This window comes from Propithecus coquereli, unplaced genomic scaffold, assembly GCF_000956105.1.
Source record: "Propithecus coquereli isolate 6110/MARCELLA unplaced genomic scaffold, Pcoq_1.0 Scaffold126, whole genome shotgun sequence".
Classification (NCBI taxonomy): Eukaryota; Metazoa; Chordata; class Mammalia; order Primates; family Indriidae; genus Propithecus; species Propithecus coquereli.
Genome location: NW_012136747.1, coordinates 3471563 through 3490590, shown reverse-complemented (window position 1 = coordinate 3490590; position 19028 = coordinate 3471563). Strand labels below are relative to the sequence as shown.

Below are 19028 nucleotides of genomic sequence, written 5' to 3'. Positions count from 1 at the left end.
AATCATATAACTGATGGAATAGAATAGAATAGGGATCCCAGAAATAGATGCATGCATATGTGTAAACTTGCTTTAGGATACAGACAGCAATTGCAGTTCACTGGGGAAAGGACAGATTTTTCAATAACTAGTGCTAGGACGGCTGGCCATCTATTTAAAAGTAAAATTGGACTCATACCTCAATCACACACCAAAATCAATTCCAGCTACACTAAAGATTTAATTGTGCAAAGCAAAACTATAAAAATTTTTGGCCTATCTAGAATTATCTTTATGGTCTTGAGACAAGGAAGAATTTTTTAAAATAACATAAGATTCAAAAAGTACAAACCATAAACAATAAAATTCTACCTTATTAAAATTCAGAACTTGTTATTCAAAAATTCCATGCAAGCAAAAAGACAAGTCATAAACTGGAAAAACATTTACATCTTATAAATGATTAATTTCCAGAACAAAGAACTCCTGCAATTTAATTAAGAAAAAGACAAATAAACAGAAAAATGACCAAAAGACATGAACAGACATTTCACAGATGAGGAAACATGAATGAATCATATCTATGAAATGTTTTGACATATAAAAAGATGCTCAATTTCATTATAAAAAATACATTTTAGAAAAAATGATACCAATTCTCACCCACGAGACTGGTAATTTTTTAAAAATAACAATAGTGAGGGTTGGTAAGGAAATGGAGCAACTAGAACTTTGGAAAACAATTTGGTATTACCTAGTAAATCTGAAGATGTTCATATCTAACCATACAGCAATTTCACTCCCAAATATGTGTCCTAGAGAAAGTCTTGTCCAAGAGAACCAGGAGTCTTATACAGGTAAATAAATTCATAAAGAGTGCTATTTGTAATACAAAAATTTGACATATAATACTCATGATAATATTCTACAGAATAAATACATTATAATATATACATACAGTGAAATACCATACAGCAGGGAAAAAAACAGATGAATCTTGAAAGGGGTGGCCTTGCAAAAATAACAGGAAAATATCTAATCCCACATAGGAAAATACCTAATCCTACAATTTCCCCAACAACGGTTAAAGATCAGTCCTATCAGTTGTCTAACTAACAGGTACCCTGTAGGAATTCTGTTTTGCACAACTTCTGAAAAAGCTGAATGAACAGAAAAGAGATGTACGTCTCTTTCTTTCAAAATTGTTTTTTTTTTTTTTTTTTTTGAGACTCTGCTTTTACAGAGTTCCCGAGTAAACAGCAGCAGAACGAGCTACAGCCTTAACCATATCTCGAGGACAGAATCACATCTCCTGTGATAATCCCTTCTCCAAGGAAGAGCAGGAAATCAACTTTTGGACTTTGACATCCTTGCAGTTTTTGTTATCCACCCGCTGCCGCTTTTGTTATCAACTGACAGCCATCACAATTTTTTTCTCTCTTCATCCCCCTTAAAATCAGCGAGCTCCTTGGCCTCAGTGCAGGCATCTCCCTCTCTTTCTTTGGGATGCCACGCCATCTCCCTGCTCTCTTACCCCACTTCCCCTCTCTTTTTCTTTCTCTCTCTCTCTCTCTGTCATTCTCTCTATCCTTCTGAGAAGATAAAACAAACTTTTTTTACTTTTATATCTTAATCTCTGAGAAATCTTTCTTCACCCGTGCCATGAGCACCTACTGAGCTTTCCACCCTAACATATCTTTTCTTAAGAAATAATATTGAGCAATAAAAGGAAGTCATAGAAAAATAAATTCAGAATGACTCCATTTGTATAAAGTTTAAGAGCCTGAGAAACTAAATAATATACTGTTTAGAATATAAACATAGGTACTAAAACTATAAAGAAAAGCAAGGAGTGATGAGGACAAAATTTGAGAAACTGGTTCCTCTGCAGGTGAAGGGAAGGGGTGGGCTCAGAGGCCAGTATCAAGTGCTGGGGAGGGTTTGAGGAAGTGAGTCCTGTGTAATGCAGGCTGCAGTGTGGACAGCAGGTCACCGTGTGCCTGTGGAGGCAAAGGCAAGGGAGAACAGAAGAAGAACTGAGGATGCTGTACCAGAATAACTTTCCTACTTTATTTTTGTCTTGGGCTGAAGTTGCCAAAATCGTAACATGGAAATTAGAACCATCTGTTGACAGGATAAGTTGGTGAACTGGACAGAATTTACCAACAGAAATTCAGAATGTATTTTAGAATCTGTGTCAAATCATCGAAAAGTATAAATAAAAGCCTACTTTATTTGAGGGGGGGAAATGATGTCATTTTATCATTGTTTATAACAGCAAAAATATGGAAATAACCTAAGTGACCATTAATATAACACTGGTTAAATAAAATAGAATACATTAATACTATGGTATACTATAATAATAGTCACAAAAAATTAAACAGACCAGGGAAAGAAAAGTGAATCAATGGAAAAGAATGGAGTTGTGAAACAGGTACTATTTAGTACAGGTTAAAAAGTCATTTCAAAACAATAGAGGAAAATGGACTGGTCAATAAATGTTGTTGAGACAACTGGCTGCCCACTGCCCTTATCTAAAACCATTCACAAATACTTTAAATCCAGATGGATTAAGGAACTAAAACAATTAAAACAAATATTAGTGAATATGTACTGTGAATTTGGTATAGGCAAAGCCACCTTAAAAAAACAAAAAACAAAAGCTATGAAGAAAAAGAGGAATAAATGTGACTACACAAAACATAAAACTTCTATAAAGATACCATTAATAAAGTTGAAAGGCAATTCACAGCCTGAAGGATATTTGCAACATAAATAACAGAGAAAGAATTAATAACATATATATATAAAATGCTATAAAATGTACTGAAATGAACAACCCAAAAGAAAAAATATATTAATTATAAAAACAGGCAATCTACAGAAGAGGAAATAGAATATATGCAAATTATACTTACTATGTAATATGACTTTTACCCAAGTGATAAAAATATAAGATTTGAAAACATCAAGCATTGGTTAGGGTCTGAGTAAATATATGTTCTCGTATACTGCAAGCCAGAGTGTAAATTGGTATTGATATTTTGAGGGGCTATTTTGCAGTATAAATTAAAACGAAAATGAGCACACATTCTTAGGGATTCCATTTGTAGGAATATACCCTGAAGAAAGACATGTGTGCACAAGGCTTTTCACTGAAGCATTATTTGTAATAATGAAAAATATAAAACATCAAAATGTCTATCAGTGAGAGAATAAAATATAATATCCAGGTGTTGCAGAATTTTAAAAAAATAATATGGTAAATCTCTACATACTGACATACACTGAAGGATAGCCAAGTGATATTCTTAAATTTAAAAGAAGTTTTAGAAAAATACAGAATAATGTTCTAAAACAAAGTCAATTCTATATCTAAAGGTACATGTATGCATATAAATGCAGAGAAGGTCTGGGGGGTAACCACCACCCTGTTAACAGTAACTCTGGGGAAGGGACTGTGTTGGGGTTAAGGGACACTCAAGGGAGGTTTTAGCTTTATCTATATTGCTTGAATTTTTAAAAATAGGAGTATATTCACTTATTACTCATGTAATTTTAAAATAACATTTATAAGATAATTATGATACAAAATTATAAATTTTGGGGTTTTGGCAAAGTCCTGTGGTAACACAGTGAAAGGAGAAACTAGTTTAGCATGCAGAAAGATCTTATGGCAGTAGTGACATTTTCATTAGGCCTGATGCTTAAATAGGATTTTGTCAAGCATTTATAATTTGATGGAAGATTGTGGCAGATTATATTTTCTAAAGATGACTGTACTAACATCCATCCATCCAATATGCTTTTCTTTCAACATGACATTGACACTCCATGGAGAGGTGGGGTGGGGGGTGGTGTCTATGTCCCCGCCCCCTTGAACTTGGGCAGGACTTCATGATTGCCTTGATGAACAGAATGAGGTAGAAGTATCACAGCTTGACTTCTGAGATTATTCAGCTTCTGCCTGGCTCATTCTTTCATAAAATGCTCATCCTTGGTATCCAGCCATCACGCTGTGAGGAAGCCCAAACTAGCCCATAAGGAAAGACCACATGAAGAGGCTCATGTGGAGAGGAACTGAAGCCCCCAGCCGACAGCCAGCATCAACGCCAGACACGTGAGCAAGCAAGCCTTCAGATGATTCCTGCCCTAGCCTTTGTGTTCCCCAGCTGAGGCCCAGATATGCATCATGCAACAGAGACAAGCCATCCCCACTGTGCCCTGTCCTCATTCTTGACCCAGAGAATCCAAGAGCAGAATAAATGATTACTTTATGCCACAAAGTTTTAGGGCAATATGCTACACAGCCAAAGTAACTGGAACAAAAAACATTCTAAAGAGAAGAAACTACATAAGTAAATAGAATGTCACAGAGCATCGTGAGTATTGGCAGTTTGGGGTGATGATGCCCAAAGTCTGGCTGGGATCAGACTATGAAAAGTCTTATATGGTACTATTTTAAAAGCTAAGACTTATCCTGTTGTCAGTGAAAAATTGTTGAAAGTTTTCAAGCTGGGAAGTAAAATGCTAAGATCTACATTTTAGCAAGATATCTCTGAGACTGCTGTCAAGGAAATATTACAGAAATCAAAGACTTAAAAGTAGAAAAAGCCCCTCTGATTAAGAGGGGTCCTGGCCAAATAAAATGGTGAGATCACCCCTCAGGCTACATGTTTTGTGACTTTTTTCCTCTTTACCATTGCCTTTGATGTTCATTTATATTCAATTTCTCCTGTGTTAAAATGCTTTGAGGGAAAACTTTTGTCCACACAAAACCTGCCACAGATATTTACAGCAGCTTTATTCATAATTGCCAAAACTTGGAAGCAAGAAAGATGTACTTCAGTAGGTGAATAGACAAATAAACTGTGGTACAATCCTATTCAGCAGTAAAAAGAAAAGAGCTATCAAGCCATGAAAAGACATGGAAGAACCTTAAATGCAAATTACTAAGTGAAAAAAGCCAATCTAAAAATCACATATACTGTATGATTCCAACAATGTGACATTTCGGAAAAGGCAAAACTATGGAGACAGTAAAAAGACCAGTGGTTGCCAGGGGTTGGGGGAAGGAGAAATGAACAGATAGAGGATAGAGGATTTGGGGGGCAATAAACTACTTTGTATAACACAGTAATAGTGGATACATGTCATTATATATTTGTCCAAACTCACAGAATGTACAATAGCAACAGTGAGCCCTATTGTAAACTATGGACTTGGGGTGATTACCATGTGTCAATACAGGTTCATCGATTATATAATAACAAATGTGCCATTCTGGTGTGGAATAGTGATGGTAGGAGAGGCTGTGCACATGTGGGGGAAGAGGGGATATGGGAACTCTGCTTTCTGCTCTATTTTGCTGTGAACCTAAAATTCTCTAAAAAAGAAAATCTATTTCAAAAATGTTAGGAGGGAGAAATATTAGGGGATATTAGAATCCAAAAAAAGATTTCCTTACTGCTCTTCTGTCAAGCTTCTGGATCTGTTTAAGAATACAATGCAAGCTGTCTAAAAATTATAACCATTATAACTAATTATTCATATGAATAATGCCATCCTTATACAAACATAACCATAACCCCCAATTTCTTGTTTTTGTGTTCATTAAAATATCCTCATCATTCTCACAACTGGCTTTATAAGAAAACTCTATAAATTTGAAGTTATAAAATAAAATAAATCTATACTAATAAATTATTGCATTTACAGTTTGGATATTGTGAATGTATATAAGGGGAAAATTTGAGGTTCATGGTCCAAGAAGAGGGGGAAGATGGAACTCAAAACATAAGGTGCCACCTCTCTGATAAGGGAAAGGATGCCTGGATGAATAGAAAAGCAAAGATTTATGAAGGGATGAAAAATACTATTAAGAACATTTCATCCTCTTCTTGGTAGAAGATCTTCCATCCTACTTTCTGAGAAAATCAAGAGGAAGAATGCATTGAAAATTGAGAGTTCATGGAGAATAAAGACAGGATGGAGTGAATCAATCAGATTCTAAAGTATCTAGAGTAGCAGCAGAGCTCAGCTGGAATTTAATAGTGTAATTTATTGGAGGCCAGTTTTATATAATTTTATACTATGCCTTTCTCTAATGTTAATTATTCAAGAGATGATTAACCAATTTGTAGGATACTATGCATCCTGCCTTTTCACATTTCCACTTAATGCTTGCTTATGAAAGATGTCATAATTTAAATTCTGTATCAAACAGAAGTTAATAAGAAAAGGAACTGAAATTAATTTTCTGCTTTTTTTAACCAGTTGAATAAGAATTAAGGCTTAAGTTAATTTTTGAAAGAATGAAAAAGAAAAAAAGTAAAATAGAGAAAAAACACTGAAACAAATGCTAAGATTATAGGACCACGTTGTGGGTTGAATTTTTCCATGCTAGTCCTGCCCCTCATTACGAAAGCTACATAAAAGCCAACTGCTGCTATATTGCACAAAATAAAATCTGATAAAAAACAAATCCTGCCCAGTGTTTCTTATTCACATTTCTTTGAATAAACTTCCTATTCCTTAATCAACTTACTCGCATCCGAGAGGATACAAACTTCTGTTTCCCCTTCTGACGATGATGTAATTGAAGGGATAAAGGAAGGAGGTATTGTTGGTACAAGTGGCTTTGGATCATCATCATAAAACAGCATCAGGTCCTGAAAAAGACACAAGAATGGGAGAATTGAAAAAAAAAAACAAAATTAATCTCACTGTATAGACAACTTATAGAGCTATAAAGTGTCTATATGCGCAAACATCATCATAAACACATTTTAAGTAACTCACACATAAGTTATCTATATATTTGGGCGTCTACTGAATATAGGGTGGTTGTCGACCCTTGGGAATCCCCATTCCTTGCTGAGGACGCCTTGTGTAGATAGCAATGATTTTGTTTAGGTATTACCTTTCCATACCACTTCTTGAGCATCCTCAGAGCATACTATCTCAGAGGTCAATTATTTTGTTTCACTGGTGATAATTAAGCCACCTGTATCTTTCATTCATATTTTAAATTTTTAACTTTTTGTCATGGAGTAAAATGTAGACAGAATAATCAATCTAATCACGCAGGTTAAACAATAATCAACTCATAGCTAATCTTGTTTCATTTATATCCCTATCATTTATATCCCATCTGTTTTACTTTGAAGTAAATCCTAGAACAATTACTTATTTTACTATGTACCTCTGTCTTAGTCCATTTAGGCTGCTATAACAAAATATTAATACCATCAATTTGGTGGCTTATAAATAACAGAAATTCCTTTCTTACAGTTTTGGAGGTTGGCAAGTCCAAGATTAAGGTGCTGGCAGATTTTATGTGTGGTATGGACCTGCCTCCTAGACAGTCATCTTTTCACTATAACCTCTCATGGCAGAAAGTGGCCACGTAGCTCTCTTGGGCCTCTTTTATAAGGGCACTAATCACTTCCCAAAAGTCCCACCTCCTAATACCATCACCTTGGGAGTTAGGATTTCAACATATGAAATTTAGAGCAGAAACAAATATTCAGACCATAGCAATCTCTAAATGACAAGAACTCTTTAACATAATAATTGTATCAAATTGATAAACTTCACAACTCCTACTGTCATCAGTTACCATTGATTTACAATTTCTCATAAATGTCATAATTAGGATTTTCTACTGCTTGTTTGAAAGAAGATCCAAATAAAGTCTATAGAGTAGGATTGGTTGGCATGTCTTTTTTTCTGTGAACTGGGGATAATTTTTTTCCAGTACTTTATTGATGTACAATTACCATACAGTAAAATGCACCAACTTTAAATGTAGATCTCAATAACTTTTATCATGTGTATACCTATCCACATTTCCTTCACTCCAGGAAGTTCCCTCAAGCTCCTTTCCAGTTGATACCATACCCCTGAAACACACTGTAAACACTATTCTATCTCTGTCACCATCAGTGAATTTTGTCTGTTCTTGGACTTCACATGAATGTAATCACATACTATTAAGTGATTACATATTGCAACAAAATGTTTGTGCGATCCATCCATGTTTTGTTGTATTAACATATTGGTCATCCCTCTCTCCCTCCCTTCCTACATGTAAGAAATATTCCACTGTGTGAATATATCACAATTTGCTTATCCGTTCTCCTGCATATGGATACTCGGCTTATTTCCAAATTTCAGCTATTACAAATAAAGCTGCTATGAACATTCTTGTACAAATCTTTTTGTGGAGAAATGTACTCATTACATTTAGCCATATCATTTTGCATTCCTACAAGTAATATATGAGTGTTCCAATTTCTCCACATTCTCACCAGCATTTGGTGTTATCACTATTTTTTATTTTAGCCATTTTGATATTTCATTGCATGTTTAAATTACATTTTCCTAAACGCTAATGATGTTGAACATCTTTTCATATGCTTACTTACCATCTGTATTTGCTGAAATGCCTGTTTCTATCATTTGCCCATTTTCTAACTGGATTGTTTCGTTTTTAAAATGGTGAGTTTTGACAGGACCTTATATGCTACAGATATTAGTCCCTTGCCAGATGTGTAGTTTGCAAATATTTTCTTCCAGTCTGTTTCTTGCCTTTTCATCCTCTTAACAGGGTCTTTTGCCAAATAATATTTTTTTAATTTTGATGAGGTCTGATTTATCAATGTTTTCCTCTTAAAGATCATGCTTTTGGCCAGCTCTAGATCTCAAAGATTTTTCTCCTATATTTTCTAAAAGTTTTCTATTTTACATTTAAGTCTGTGATTCATTTGTAGTGAATTTCTGTATGAAGTTTAGGTTGGGATGTGTGGTTTTGTCTGAATGTCCAGTTGCTCCAGCATCATTTGTTTAAAAGACTATCCTTCCTCCATTGAATTTCTTTTGCACCTTTGTCAAAAATCAGCTGGCCATATTTGCGTGGGTCTATTTCTGGGTTCTCAATCCTATTTCACTGATTCAAGTGTCTATCTCTCCACCAATACCATACTCTCTTGATTACTGTAGCTATACATAGGACTTAGTATCAGGCAGAGTGATTACTCCCATTTTATTCTTCCTTTTCAAGATTATTTTAGCTATCTAGGGCCAGTGCCTTTCCATATCAATTTTAGGATAAGCTTATTATCTATATCGACAAAAAACCTTGCTGGGATTTTGATAGGAATTACATAAAACCTATAGAGTAATTAGAGGCATCTTTATTATGTTGAATTTTCTAATCCATGTACATTTGGGCCTTCTTTGTTTGGATCTTAATTTCTCTCATCAGTATTTTATAATTTTCAACATACAGAACCTGTACATGTTTTATTACATTTATACCTAAGTATTTCAATTTGGAAGAGTGATTATAAATGCCATTACATCTTAATTTCAGTTTCCACGTGTTCACTGTTAGCATGTGGAAATTCACCTGACTTTCGTATGTAATTTTGTATCCCACAAGCTTACTGGTTCTATGAGGCTTTTAAGTTTTGTTTTCTTGAGATTTTTTATTTAGACAATCATGTCATCTCTAAACAGGGGGAGTTTTATTTCTTCCTTTACATTTTGCATGCCTTTTCTTTCTTATTCTTGCCTTATTACAATGCCTAGAACTTCCAGTACTATGTTCAAAAAGAGCGGTGAAAGCAGATGTCCTTGCTTTGTTCTTGATCTTAGAGGGAAAGTATTCATCAAGCATAACGTTAATTGTAGGTTTTCTACAGATGATCATTATGAATTTAAGGAAATCCTCTTCTATTTCTAGTTTGCTAAGAGTTTTTTTAAATCATATGTGGGTGTTGAATTTTGTCAAATGCTTTTCTGCATCAATTGAGATCATCCTATGACTTTTTTTCTTTAGCTTGTTGATATGATATATTACGCTGATTGATTTTCAAATGTTGAACCAGTCCTCCATGCCTGGATTAAATCCTCCTTGGTTGTGGTGTATAATTCTTTTTATATGTTGCTGGATTCCATTGGCTAATATTTTGTTGAGGATTTTTACATCGAATTTCATGAGGGATATTGGTCTGTAGTTTTCCTTTTTTGTACTGGCCTCGTCTGAAGTTGGTATCAGAATAATACGTGCCTGATAAAATGAATTGGGAAGTGTTCCCTCCTCTTCTATTTTCTGGAAGACATGGTGTAGAACTGCTGTTAATTCTTTAAATGTTTGGTAGAATTCTCTAGTAAAAATATCTAATCCTGGAGGTTTCTGTTTCAGGAACTTATATTACAAATGCAATTTTTAAAATGATTATAGGATGACTATTAAGGTGCTAGTTAATCTTGATTGTACATTGGTAGTTTATGTTTTCTGAGATATTGTTCTATTTCTTCTAAATTGTAAGCATAGAGTTGTTGTAAGTATTATCCAACAATTATCTTTCATTATCCTTTCATCTTTCATGGTAGAGGGAACTGCAGTGATATCCTTTGTTTCGTCATCTTGATATTGATGATTTGTGTCTTCTCTCTTTATCTTTGTCAGTCTCCCTACAGGTTTATCAACCTTTATTATTTTTTTATTGTTAGTTTATTTTGACTTTGTTATGTTCTAGAGTAAGTCATATACATTAGGAAGAAACAATAATTTGAACATCGGGCTTAATATTTACTGTTGTTTTCTTGTTTTCAATTTCATTAATTTCTGCTCTTTATTATTAATATTTCCTTTCCTCTATTTTTAGTGGTTTATTTCACTTTCCTTACTTTCTTGAAGAAGGAATTTAGATTGATTTTAGACCTTTCCTTTTTTCTAAGTGCTATAAATTTTCTTCTAATACTTTAGCTGTATTTCACATATTGATATGTTGTGTTTTCATTCAGTTCTGTGTATTTTGCAATTTCCTTTGAGACTTCCTCTTTGACCTATGAATATTTAGAAGTGTTTTAAATTCCAAAAATAATTTTTTTTTTTTTTTTTTGAGACAGAGTCTCACTCTGTTGCCCAGAGTAGAGTGCTGTGGCATCAGCCTAGCTCACAGCAACCTCAAACTCCTGGGCTCAAGCGATCCTACTGCCTCAGCCTCCCAAGTAGCTGGGACTACAGACATGTGCCACCATGTCCGGCTAATTTTTTCTATATAGATTTTTAGTTGTCCAAATAATTTCTTTCGATTTTTAGTAGAGAAGGGGTCTCCCTCTTGCTCAGGCTGGTCTCGAACTCCTGACCTTGAGCGATCCACCCACCTCGGCCTCCCAGAGTGCTAGGATTACAGGCGTGAGCCACCGCACCCGGCCCCAAAAATAATTTTTAAGGTAAAATTTATCATGAGTTTATACTGACATACTTCCAATTCAATTCAAGTCTATCAGGTTATGACAATCTCTTATCCCTTACATCCATTATCTCCTTTATCCCATGCTGAGAATCCCAGTTCTCAAGCCATCAAAGATGATACAAACATAGTATCACATGATTATCCATTTGATTCATCACACATTATACTCACAATAATCTCAAAGCAAAATACAAACATTGCAGAATGAAAACACTAACTAAATGCAAGGTGCATTTGTTTAATTTTACTTTACATTTTTAGGGATTACTTTTTATTTTATAATTATGCAAAATACTTCCAGGGTTCCCATGACAAATCTAAAAACAAGGTATATTCAAAGAAATCCTGCTTCTATTCCTCCTCTCCACCTTATTCCCTCTACCTTATTGTGGCCGAAAGTTCGGCACTTGTCCCCAAGACTGCATTAGAAGAGCGAGGACAAGTGATTTAAGGAGAAGGAAAGAGTTATTTATTAATTTGCTGGCAAATGAGGAGGTTGGCAGACTCCTGTCTCAAAGTACCAACATCCTGCCTCTGAGCAGAAGTACAGAGTTTTAAAGGTTCTCATTAATCCCATAATCCCATCTTCAGCTAAGACAATCTCATTATTTCTGCCTGGGCAATTCCCTTGAGCCATCTCCTATGGCACAAAGAACAAAAGATACTCTCCTGCCCCTCCTGATGACTTGCCTGAGGCAGGGATGTAGGTTTTAGTTCTCAAAAAGGATGAGGAGGTTTTGAAGAGATGGAAAACATTTTGACCCTTTTTCAGGCCATTTTCTCTGTTATACTATTATGCGTGATTTCTTCTAATTTAAATTTTATAGTTTATCTTTAAATGTTAGTTCTTTAATATGAGCAAATGAAAAATCCAGGAATGGAACTAAACATAAATGAAAACTTATTATGTGAAAGAAGCCACAATTCAAATCAAAGGAGAAAAGATGAATTATTCAAAAAATGACATTGAGACAACTGATTATCACTTGTATTAGGTTATTAAGCATGAAATGTCCAATTTCCTTAAGTACTAAATTTGACTGTCAAAATTGGTATCTCTGACATTTCATTTTCACTCTTTTTTTACTTTTATTGTGAAGGTACACCTCATTCTTTCAAATGCACGGTTTGGATTGTGATTATCTTTTGAAGATTTTTTTAGAGCAATTTTTGTGAAACCATGAGTAAGTCAAAAATTCATGTTATTTTCAAATACGAGTTCCGTCATGGAACCAATGCTATATAAACAGCTCATTATCAACGAAATGTTTAGGAAAGATGTGGCTAATGAACACACAGTATGTAGATGGTTTGAGAAGTTCTATTCTGGAGATTTTAATCTTGAAAATGAGCCATGTGGGTGACCTGAGACCGAGGTGGATAATGATGAGCTGAAAGATATAGTAGAAGCAAATCCATCTCAACCTATGTGTGAATTAGCAACAAGGTGTGACGTTACTATTCCAACAATATTGGACCATTTGAAATAAATCAATCAAAGGTAAAAAAGCTGAATAGATGGGCACTGTATGAATTAAACTAGCATCAGAAGAGAAATCATCTCAAAGCTTGTCTTTCTTTGCTGTCAGGACTTAAAGGTAAACCATTTCTACACCGTATTGTTACATGTGATGAAAATGGATTCTTTCTGACAATTGCAAGCACTTGGCACAATGGTTGCATGAAGATGAAGGACCGAAAACCAAATATTCATCAAAAAAAGCTATGGTGTCTGTTTGGTGGTCCAGCGTTGGTATCATCCACCACAGCTTCATGAGTCCTGGTCGATCAATTACAACGAATGTCTACTGCAATCAATTGGATGAAATTATAAGGATGCTTGCAATTAAGCGTCCAAGATTGGTCAACAAAGACAGGCAAATATTCTTGCAAGACCACACTGGATGACATGTCGCGCAAACAATACTGCTCGAACTATAGAGGCTTAACTTGGAAATTCTCTGTCATCCACCATATTCAACAGACCTTGCACCAACTGACTAGCACTTCTTCCAGGCTTTGGACCACTCCTTGCAAGGAAAAATATTCAATTCTCAACAAGCTGTGGAAAACATCTTTCACAATCTCATCACTCTCCAGGCTTCTTTGCTGCTGGAGTAAACAAGCTACCATTAAGATGGCAAAATTGTGTCAATAGTTTAGGTGCATATTTTGATTAATTGTACTGCCTCTTGTTTGAGATATAATAAACTAAACTTTTGATTCAAAATTGGACATATCATATTTAATGACCTAATAAAAATAAAATTTAAAAAGCAGATCTCTTTGATCCATTCATCAAAACAAATTCCTGATAGGTAAGATTTAAATATACAAAAATATTAAAGCATAAAAAGCCAGGGTGATTTCCTATAAAGCCAAATATACTCTTAGCACATGATCTAGCAATTGTGCTCCTTGGTATTTACGCAAATGAACTGAAAGCTATGTCCACATAAAAACTCGCACACATATGTTTTAGCAGCTTTATTCATAATTGCCAAAACTTGGAAGCAACCAAAATGTCTTTCAGTAGATGGATAAACTGTGACACATTCAGACAATGGAATATTATTCAGCATTAGAAAGAAATGGAAATGAGCTAGCAAGCCATGAAAAGACATGGAGAAACCTTAAATGCAAATTACTACATGAAAGCAACCAATCTGAAAGACTACATACTATATGATTCCAACTATATGACATTCAGGAAAGGGGAAAACTATAGAGACGATAAAAGGATCAGTGGTTGCCAGGCATTGGGGGGGAAAAGAAAATGAACAGGTGGTGCACAAAAGATTTTTAGGGCAGTGAAACTACTCTGTATAATACTATTAATATAATGGTGGATACATGTCTCACACATTTGTCCAAACCCATAGGATGTACAACAAACACGAAGAGCAGACCCTAATGTAAACTAAGAACTTTGGATGATTACAATGTGTCAATTCATCAGTTGCAACAAAGTTACCACTGTGGTAGAGGATACTGACAGTTGGGGAGGCTGTGCATGCAGCCTGGGCAGAGGGCATAGAGGGAAATCTCTCTATACCTTACACTCAATTTTGCCATGAATCTAAAATGGCTCTTAAAAATAGTCTTTTGTTTGTTTGTTTGTTTAAGTCAGGGGGACTCTTTATAAAGTCTTTTAGAGTAAGGAAGGTCTTTCTAAGAAATGACTTAAAATCTAGAAGCAATTAAAAAAACCAGGCAAATTTGACTACATAAAAATTAAAGGTTTTTATAAGGCAAAAAAAAGTCATTAACAAAATTTAAAAATAAAATGAAAAACTGAAAATGAATAGATAGATAAAGAACCAGACAATAGGCTAATTCTTTAATAGATAAATAGCTTTTAGAAATTGGTAAGAAAAAGATGAGAAACCAAACAGGAAAATAAGCAAAGGACATGAATAGAGTGAATAATACAAAGAAACACAAATGCCCAATAAACACACAAAAAGTTGTTCAATCTTACATATAATTGCAATAAAGCAAATTAAATTTTTTTACCTCTCAGACTGACAAAAACATAAACATTTGATAAGAGTATTTGCAAAGATGAGGGCAGTCAATCTGACATACTGTTGGTAAATATAAATTGGTGTAACATTTAGGAGGACAATTTCACAGTATTTTCAAAATGAAATAGAATCTTCCAGCAATTCCCCTTCAGAGACAGTATCATAAAAATATATGTACAAGAATTATCATTTCAACATTGCTTTAAATAGGCAAAAACGCAGAAAAAAATCCACAAATGATTGCCAATAGGAAATGGTTAAATCAAGATTCATTTATATATCAAGAATACAGCACAGCTATCGGTACTGATATAGAAATATGTCCATAATATGTAGTTTAGTAAAGAAAACATATTTCAAAACAATATCCATTGAATGATTACATTTATTATACAGAAAGATGTCCAAGATACATTGCTTGGTTCAAAGCACGTTGTGGAGCAATAAATAGTGAATGATTCCATTTAGGTAAAAGAAATGAATGGACACAGAATTTCCCCAAAAACTTCATTTAGAAACTGTCATAGTCGCCTCTGAGGAAAGAAACTCAGTAGAATAGAGGAGTAAGGAGAAACTCTGTTCCTCACTCTTTATCCTTTTATATTTTTGAACTTTTTTCAATAAGTGTTTTCTAATTTAAAATAAAGTAATAAAAACACAAACATGAAAATAAAACAGGATTTTTAAGCATAAAACAATGAGGTAGTAAAAAGATAGAGGAATAATGAATTAACATAATTAGAGTAAGTATAATTTCCATTTCTCTAACAACTTTGAGTTCAATTTTTGTAAATATAATAAATGACATGCTAATAAACCAAAGGATAAAAATTGTATAATCTCCATTTAGCAAAATAACAAATCAAGGCAGTAGGAAAGAAACATTTATTGTGTACCACTATCAATTTAGTAACTCACAACTAGACTGAAGGTTTTGGTCAGCTTTAATCTTGTGTGGACCAATTCACAGCATCCCTATCTGTTTCTACGGAAACAACTGTGACCAAAAAATCACAATCTCATTGTTGAATCCCCTCAAATAGGAAAAGACTAAGGTCTTTCGAGGTGATGAAAAGCTACAAACAGCCTTATTAATTAGCAAATCTAATAATAAAAATTCTGGAAATAAATATAGAGAAAACAGACTTATAGACTTTCCTTATTTTGGAAGTATCACTTAGGCAAGCACTAGTCTGCTTTTAAAAGCTCTCTTCTGTTACAAATTTTATTTACTGTTTTTCAGATAACTTATCTTTCATTTGTATAAAGAGAATGGTTAAGGAGGTTTCTATTTAAATTTTTTAAAAGATATTTTAAGCACCCCTCATTCTGCCTAAGCAATCAACAATGTCATTTCTTTCTCATTCTTTGTTAGGTACGTGAGAATTTTAACATAGATGCAGCACCTCTTGTGCAGTACGTTCGGCAACAGCAATTAGATTTACTGTTCAACTTGCTAGCTTTTGTCTTCGGCTACAAGAGCAAACTACTGAAGAGGACATATTGGATTGCATGAAATGCTCCTGACAGTAAAAGGGGAGATGCTTGCCAATGGCACCACAGGATGTTGTTGCAATATAGTAATGCTTTGAAAAAGGAAAATCCAGATTCTAAACTTAATAGAAGGGCACTATTTTTTCTCACTGAAATAAAAAATAGAATGATGTAAATCAGTAACAGTGGGTTTCTCTAAAGTAAGAAAAAACGATAATAATCAGGAGTTAAAGACTTTTACCAAAAAACTAGGTGACGTTTTATGTCTTTGGTTCCAAAGTACATAGGATTATTTAAGTCTATCTTCTACCTCAAAAGCCATCAGCAGCAAATAGACTGATCTCAAATTTAAAAATCATTTTAATTTAATGCCTTACCTTCTTTTTTAGAGACAGCATCTCACTATGTGGCCCAGGCTGGAGTGCAGTGGCTGTTCACAGATGTGATCACAGTGCACTGCAGCCTTGAACTCCTGGCCTCAAGGGATCCTCCTACCTCAGCATCCCAAGTAGCTGGCACTACAGGTGCATGCCATCTTAATTGGCTGATCTTATCTTTTAAAATAATCTATATATTTTCAATCTGTGAGCTATTATACAATTAAGGAACAGGGAAAATTTAATTGTATGTACCTTTCTGAGCTACCAGAAAGCAGTTGAATCCAACACCTAATCAGATTGAGGAAAGGGGCTGGAAACAGAAGGTCAAGGAATAATTCCACCCTCCCTCATAGGAATTGTGGCAGGGAACACTAAACAAAGTACTTGGAGCAGGGAACCAAATGAGCATCTTTCATAGGAAAGGAAGAAAAGCTAACATTTATTGTCTATTATTCATTCATTTCTTCATTAACAAAAATTTATCAACTGAAGATTCAATAATGAATAAGACTAAAAAGGTCTCTACTCTCAAGAAGCTTTCCTGTCAGTGGGAGGTACAGACAATAAACAGAAAAACAAATGAGAGAATGAGGTAATTTCATGTAGTCATGAGTGAAATAGATTTCTAGTTAATATGGTTCTCTATGTTCATTCTTTGAGGATACCTCCCTTCTCCAAATTCAGAGCAATGAAAGAGAAAATATGAATGTGAAACTTAAAAAGACAGAGTTATGCTCAAAAATATGATCAGCATATTCATGGATGAGAGCATGAACAGAAACACATAATGGTAGAGAGAGGTTGAAGCTGTGGACCTTTGGAGCTCTGGGTCCAGAAAATGGCAGAGAAAACCAGGAGCTCAACTCCTAAGGGCTAACAGTGTCCATCCAAGATAAAAAAAACTGAATATGGGCTCACTGCTTAAAATTATGCCCAGGCATTAGGACCCCCTGCTTATAAAGGAAGCTGAAATAATCTGTCATCAATCACAGCCTGGGGTTATAACTTCTAAATGTATTAGAATCAGGTAAGTGAGAGGACACAAATTTCTCCAGCAACTGAACCATGGCATCCCCTGGTCTAGGGACCAGGGACCAGATCTGCAATATTTCTGATCCCAGCAAAAGAAAGTCACCCCCAGCTGCCAGTATAAGTCTTGAACATGCATAGTCCCAGATGTCAGGTGGAGGCAAATGAAAACTTAGGTAGGGAGAGCTAAGCATACAGAGAGACAGAGAAAGAAAGGTTTAAAAAAACAAAACAAAACAAAGAAACCTTGAGCCACTCGAGGTGAGCTCACAATCCAACATTCCAAAACACAGAAAGAAAACTGAGTTCACTCCTGACAAAATGAAAATAATAAAGAAATTTAAAAAGTATTTAAAACTAAGTATGCTTAGAGTCCTCAAAAAGATAATGGGAAGGATAACATTAATTTACAGGAATAAGAAAACAAGAAACAAAAACAGGCAGAGATGAAATATGTACAAATGGATATAAACAAGAAACAATGAGAGATTCTGGAAATGAAAAACAGTCACTGAAATAAAAATCTCACTGGACAGGAAAAAGTCTAGAGTGGGGCCCTGATAAAAGGAGAAGAAATGAATTGGAAGACAATCTAATTACCTACAAAGCAGCATGGAGATAGGAGACAAAAAATATTTTAAAAAGCAGTTGAAAGACATGGAAAATGACAGAGTAAGTGGCATTATATAGCTAATAGAAATCGAGCTGAAAAAAATTTCAAGGAAATAGATAAAAAGTAATATTTGCAGACCTATATTCCAAAATTAAAGATGCAAGTTGTTATGCAGACGTGCGAACAGGAGTTAAGTTGATATATATCTGAGAAAGTCAGAGAACACTAAAGAAACAACAGAACAGGTTCTGGTGGTTTCCTCTCTCAGGATCAACCCTAGAGGTACTCTAAAGGGAGGACATCAAAATAGGAAAAAACTGAGAGACCCTGGGGAGATAGAAGGGCTCTTCTGAACTGGCACATCCGTATGAGAGTGGGGTAGGGGTGCTGGTGTTGGATCTATCCTGGGGCAGAAGGGGGCCTGTGCAGTGATAGGATAAAATAAGGAAGAAGTTGTTGGACTTACTACCCATTTGTTGCCCTGGAACCTGCCTCCACACCTGCTATGACTCAGACATCTATACACAGGAGCACCTTCTGGTCAGGGCAGAAGCCCTGAGGGGGCAAGGAGATGAGGAAACTCAGTGGGGACTGACTAGGTAGGCTTGGTAAGATGATTTTTCACCCTTTCTTTTTCACTCCCCCAAGAAGGCAGGTAGCTTACAATTTAAGAAGTTATCTCTCCTAAGGCTGCTGCTTCTTGCGGTGCTAAGGATAAAGACCTACCTTGAGG

The 19028-nt window shown here is 34.9% G+C and overlaps 1 protein-coding gene across 1 annotated transcript in view; it reads right to left on the bottom strand.

Moving 5' to 3' along the window:
- Nucleotides 1–19028, bottom strand: part of ENTHD1 (ENTH domain containing 1) — a 154375-nt gene that overhangs the window by 66107 nt on the left and 69240 nt on the right. The window contains exon 4 of the mRNA XM_012637976.1: nt 6530–6653. Coding sequence (XP_012493430.1) covers nt 6530–6653 — 124 coding nt within the window. The remainder of the gene's footprint in view (nt 1–6529; nt 6654–19028) is intronic.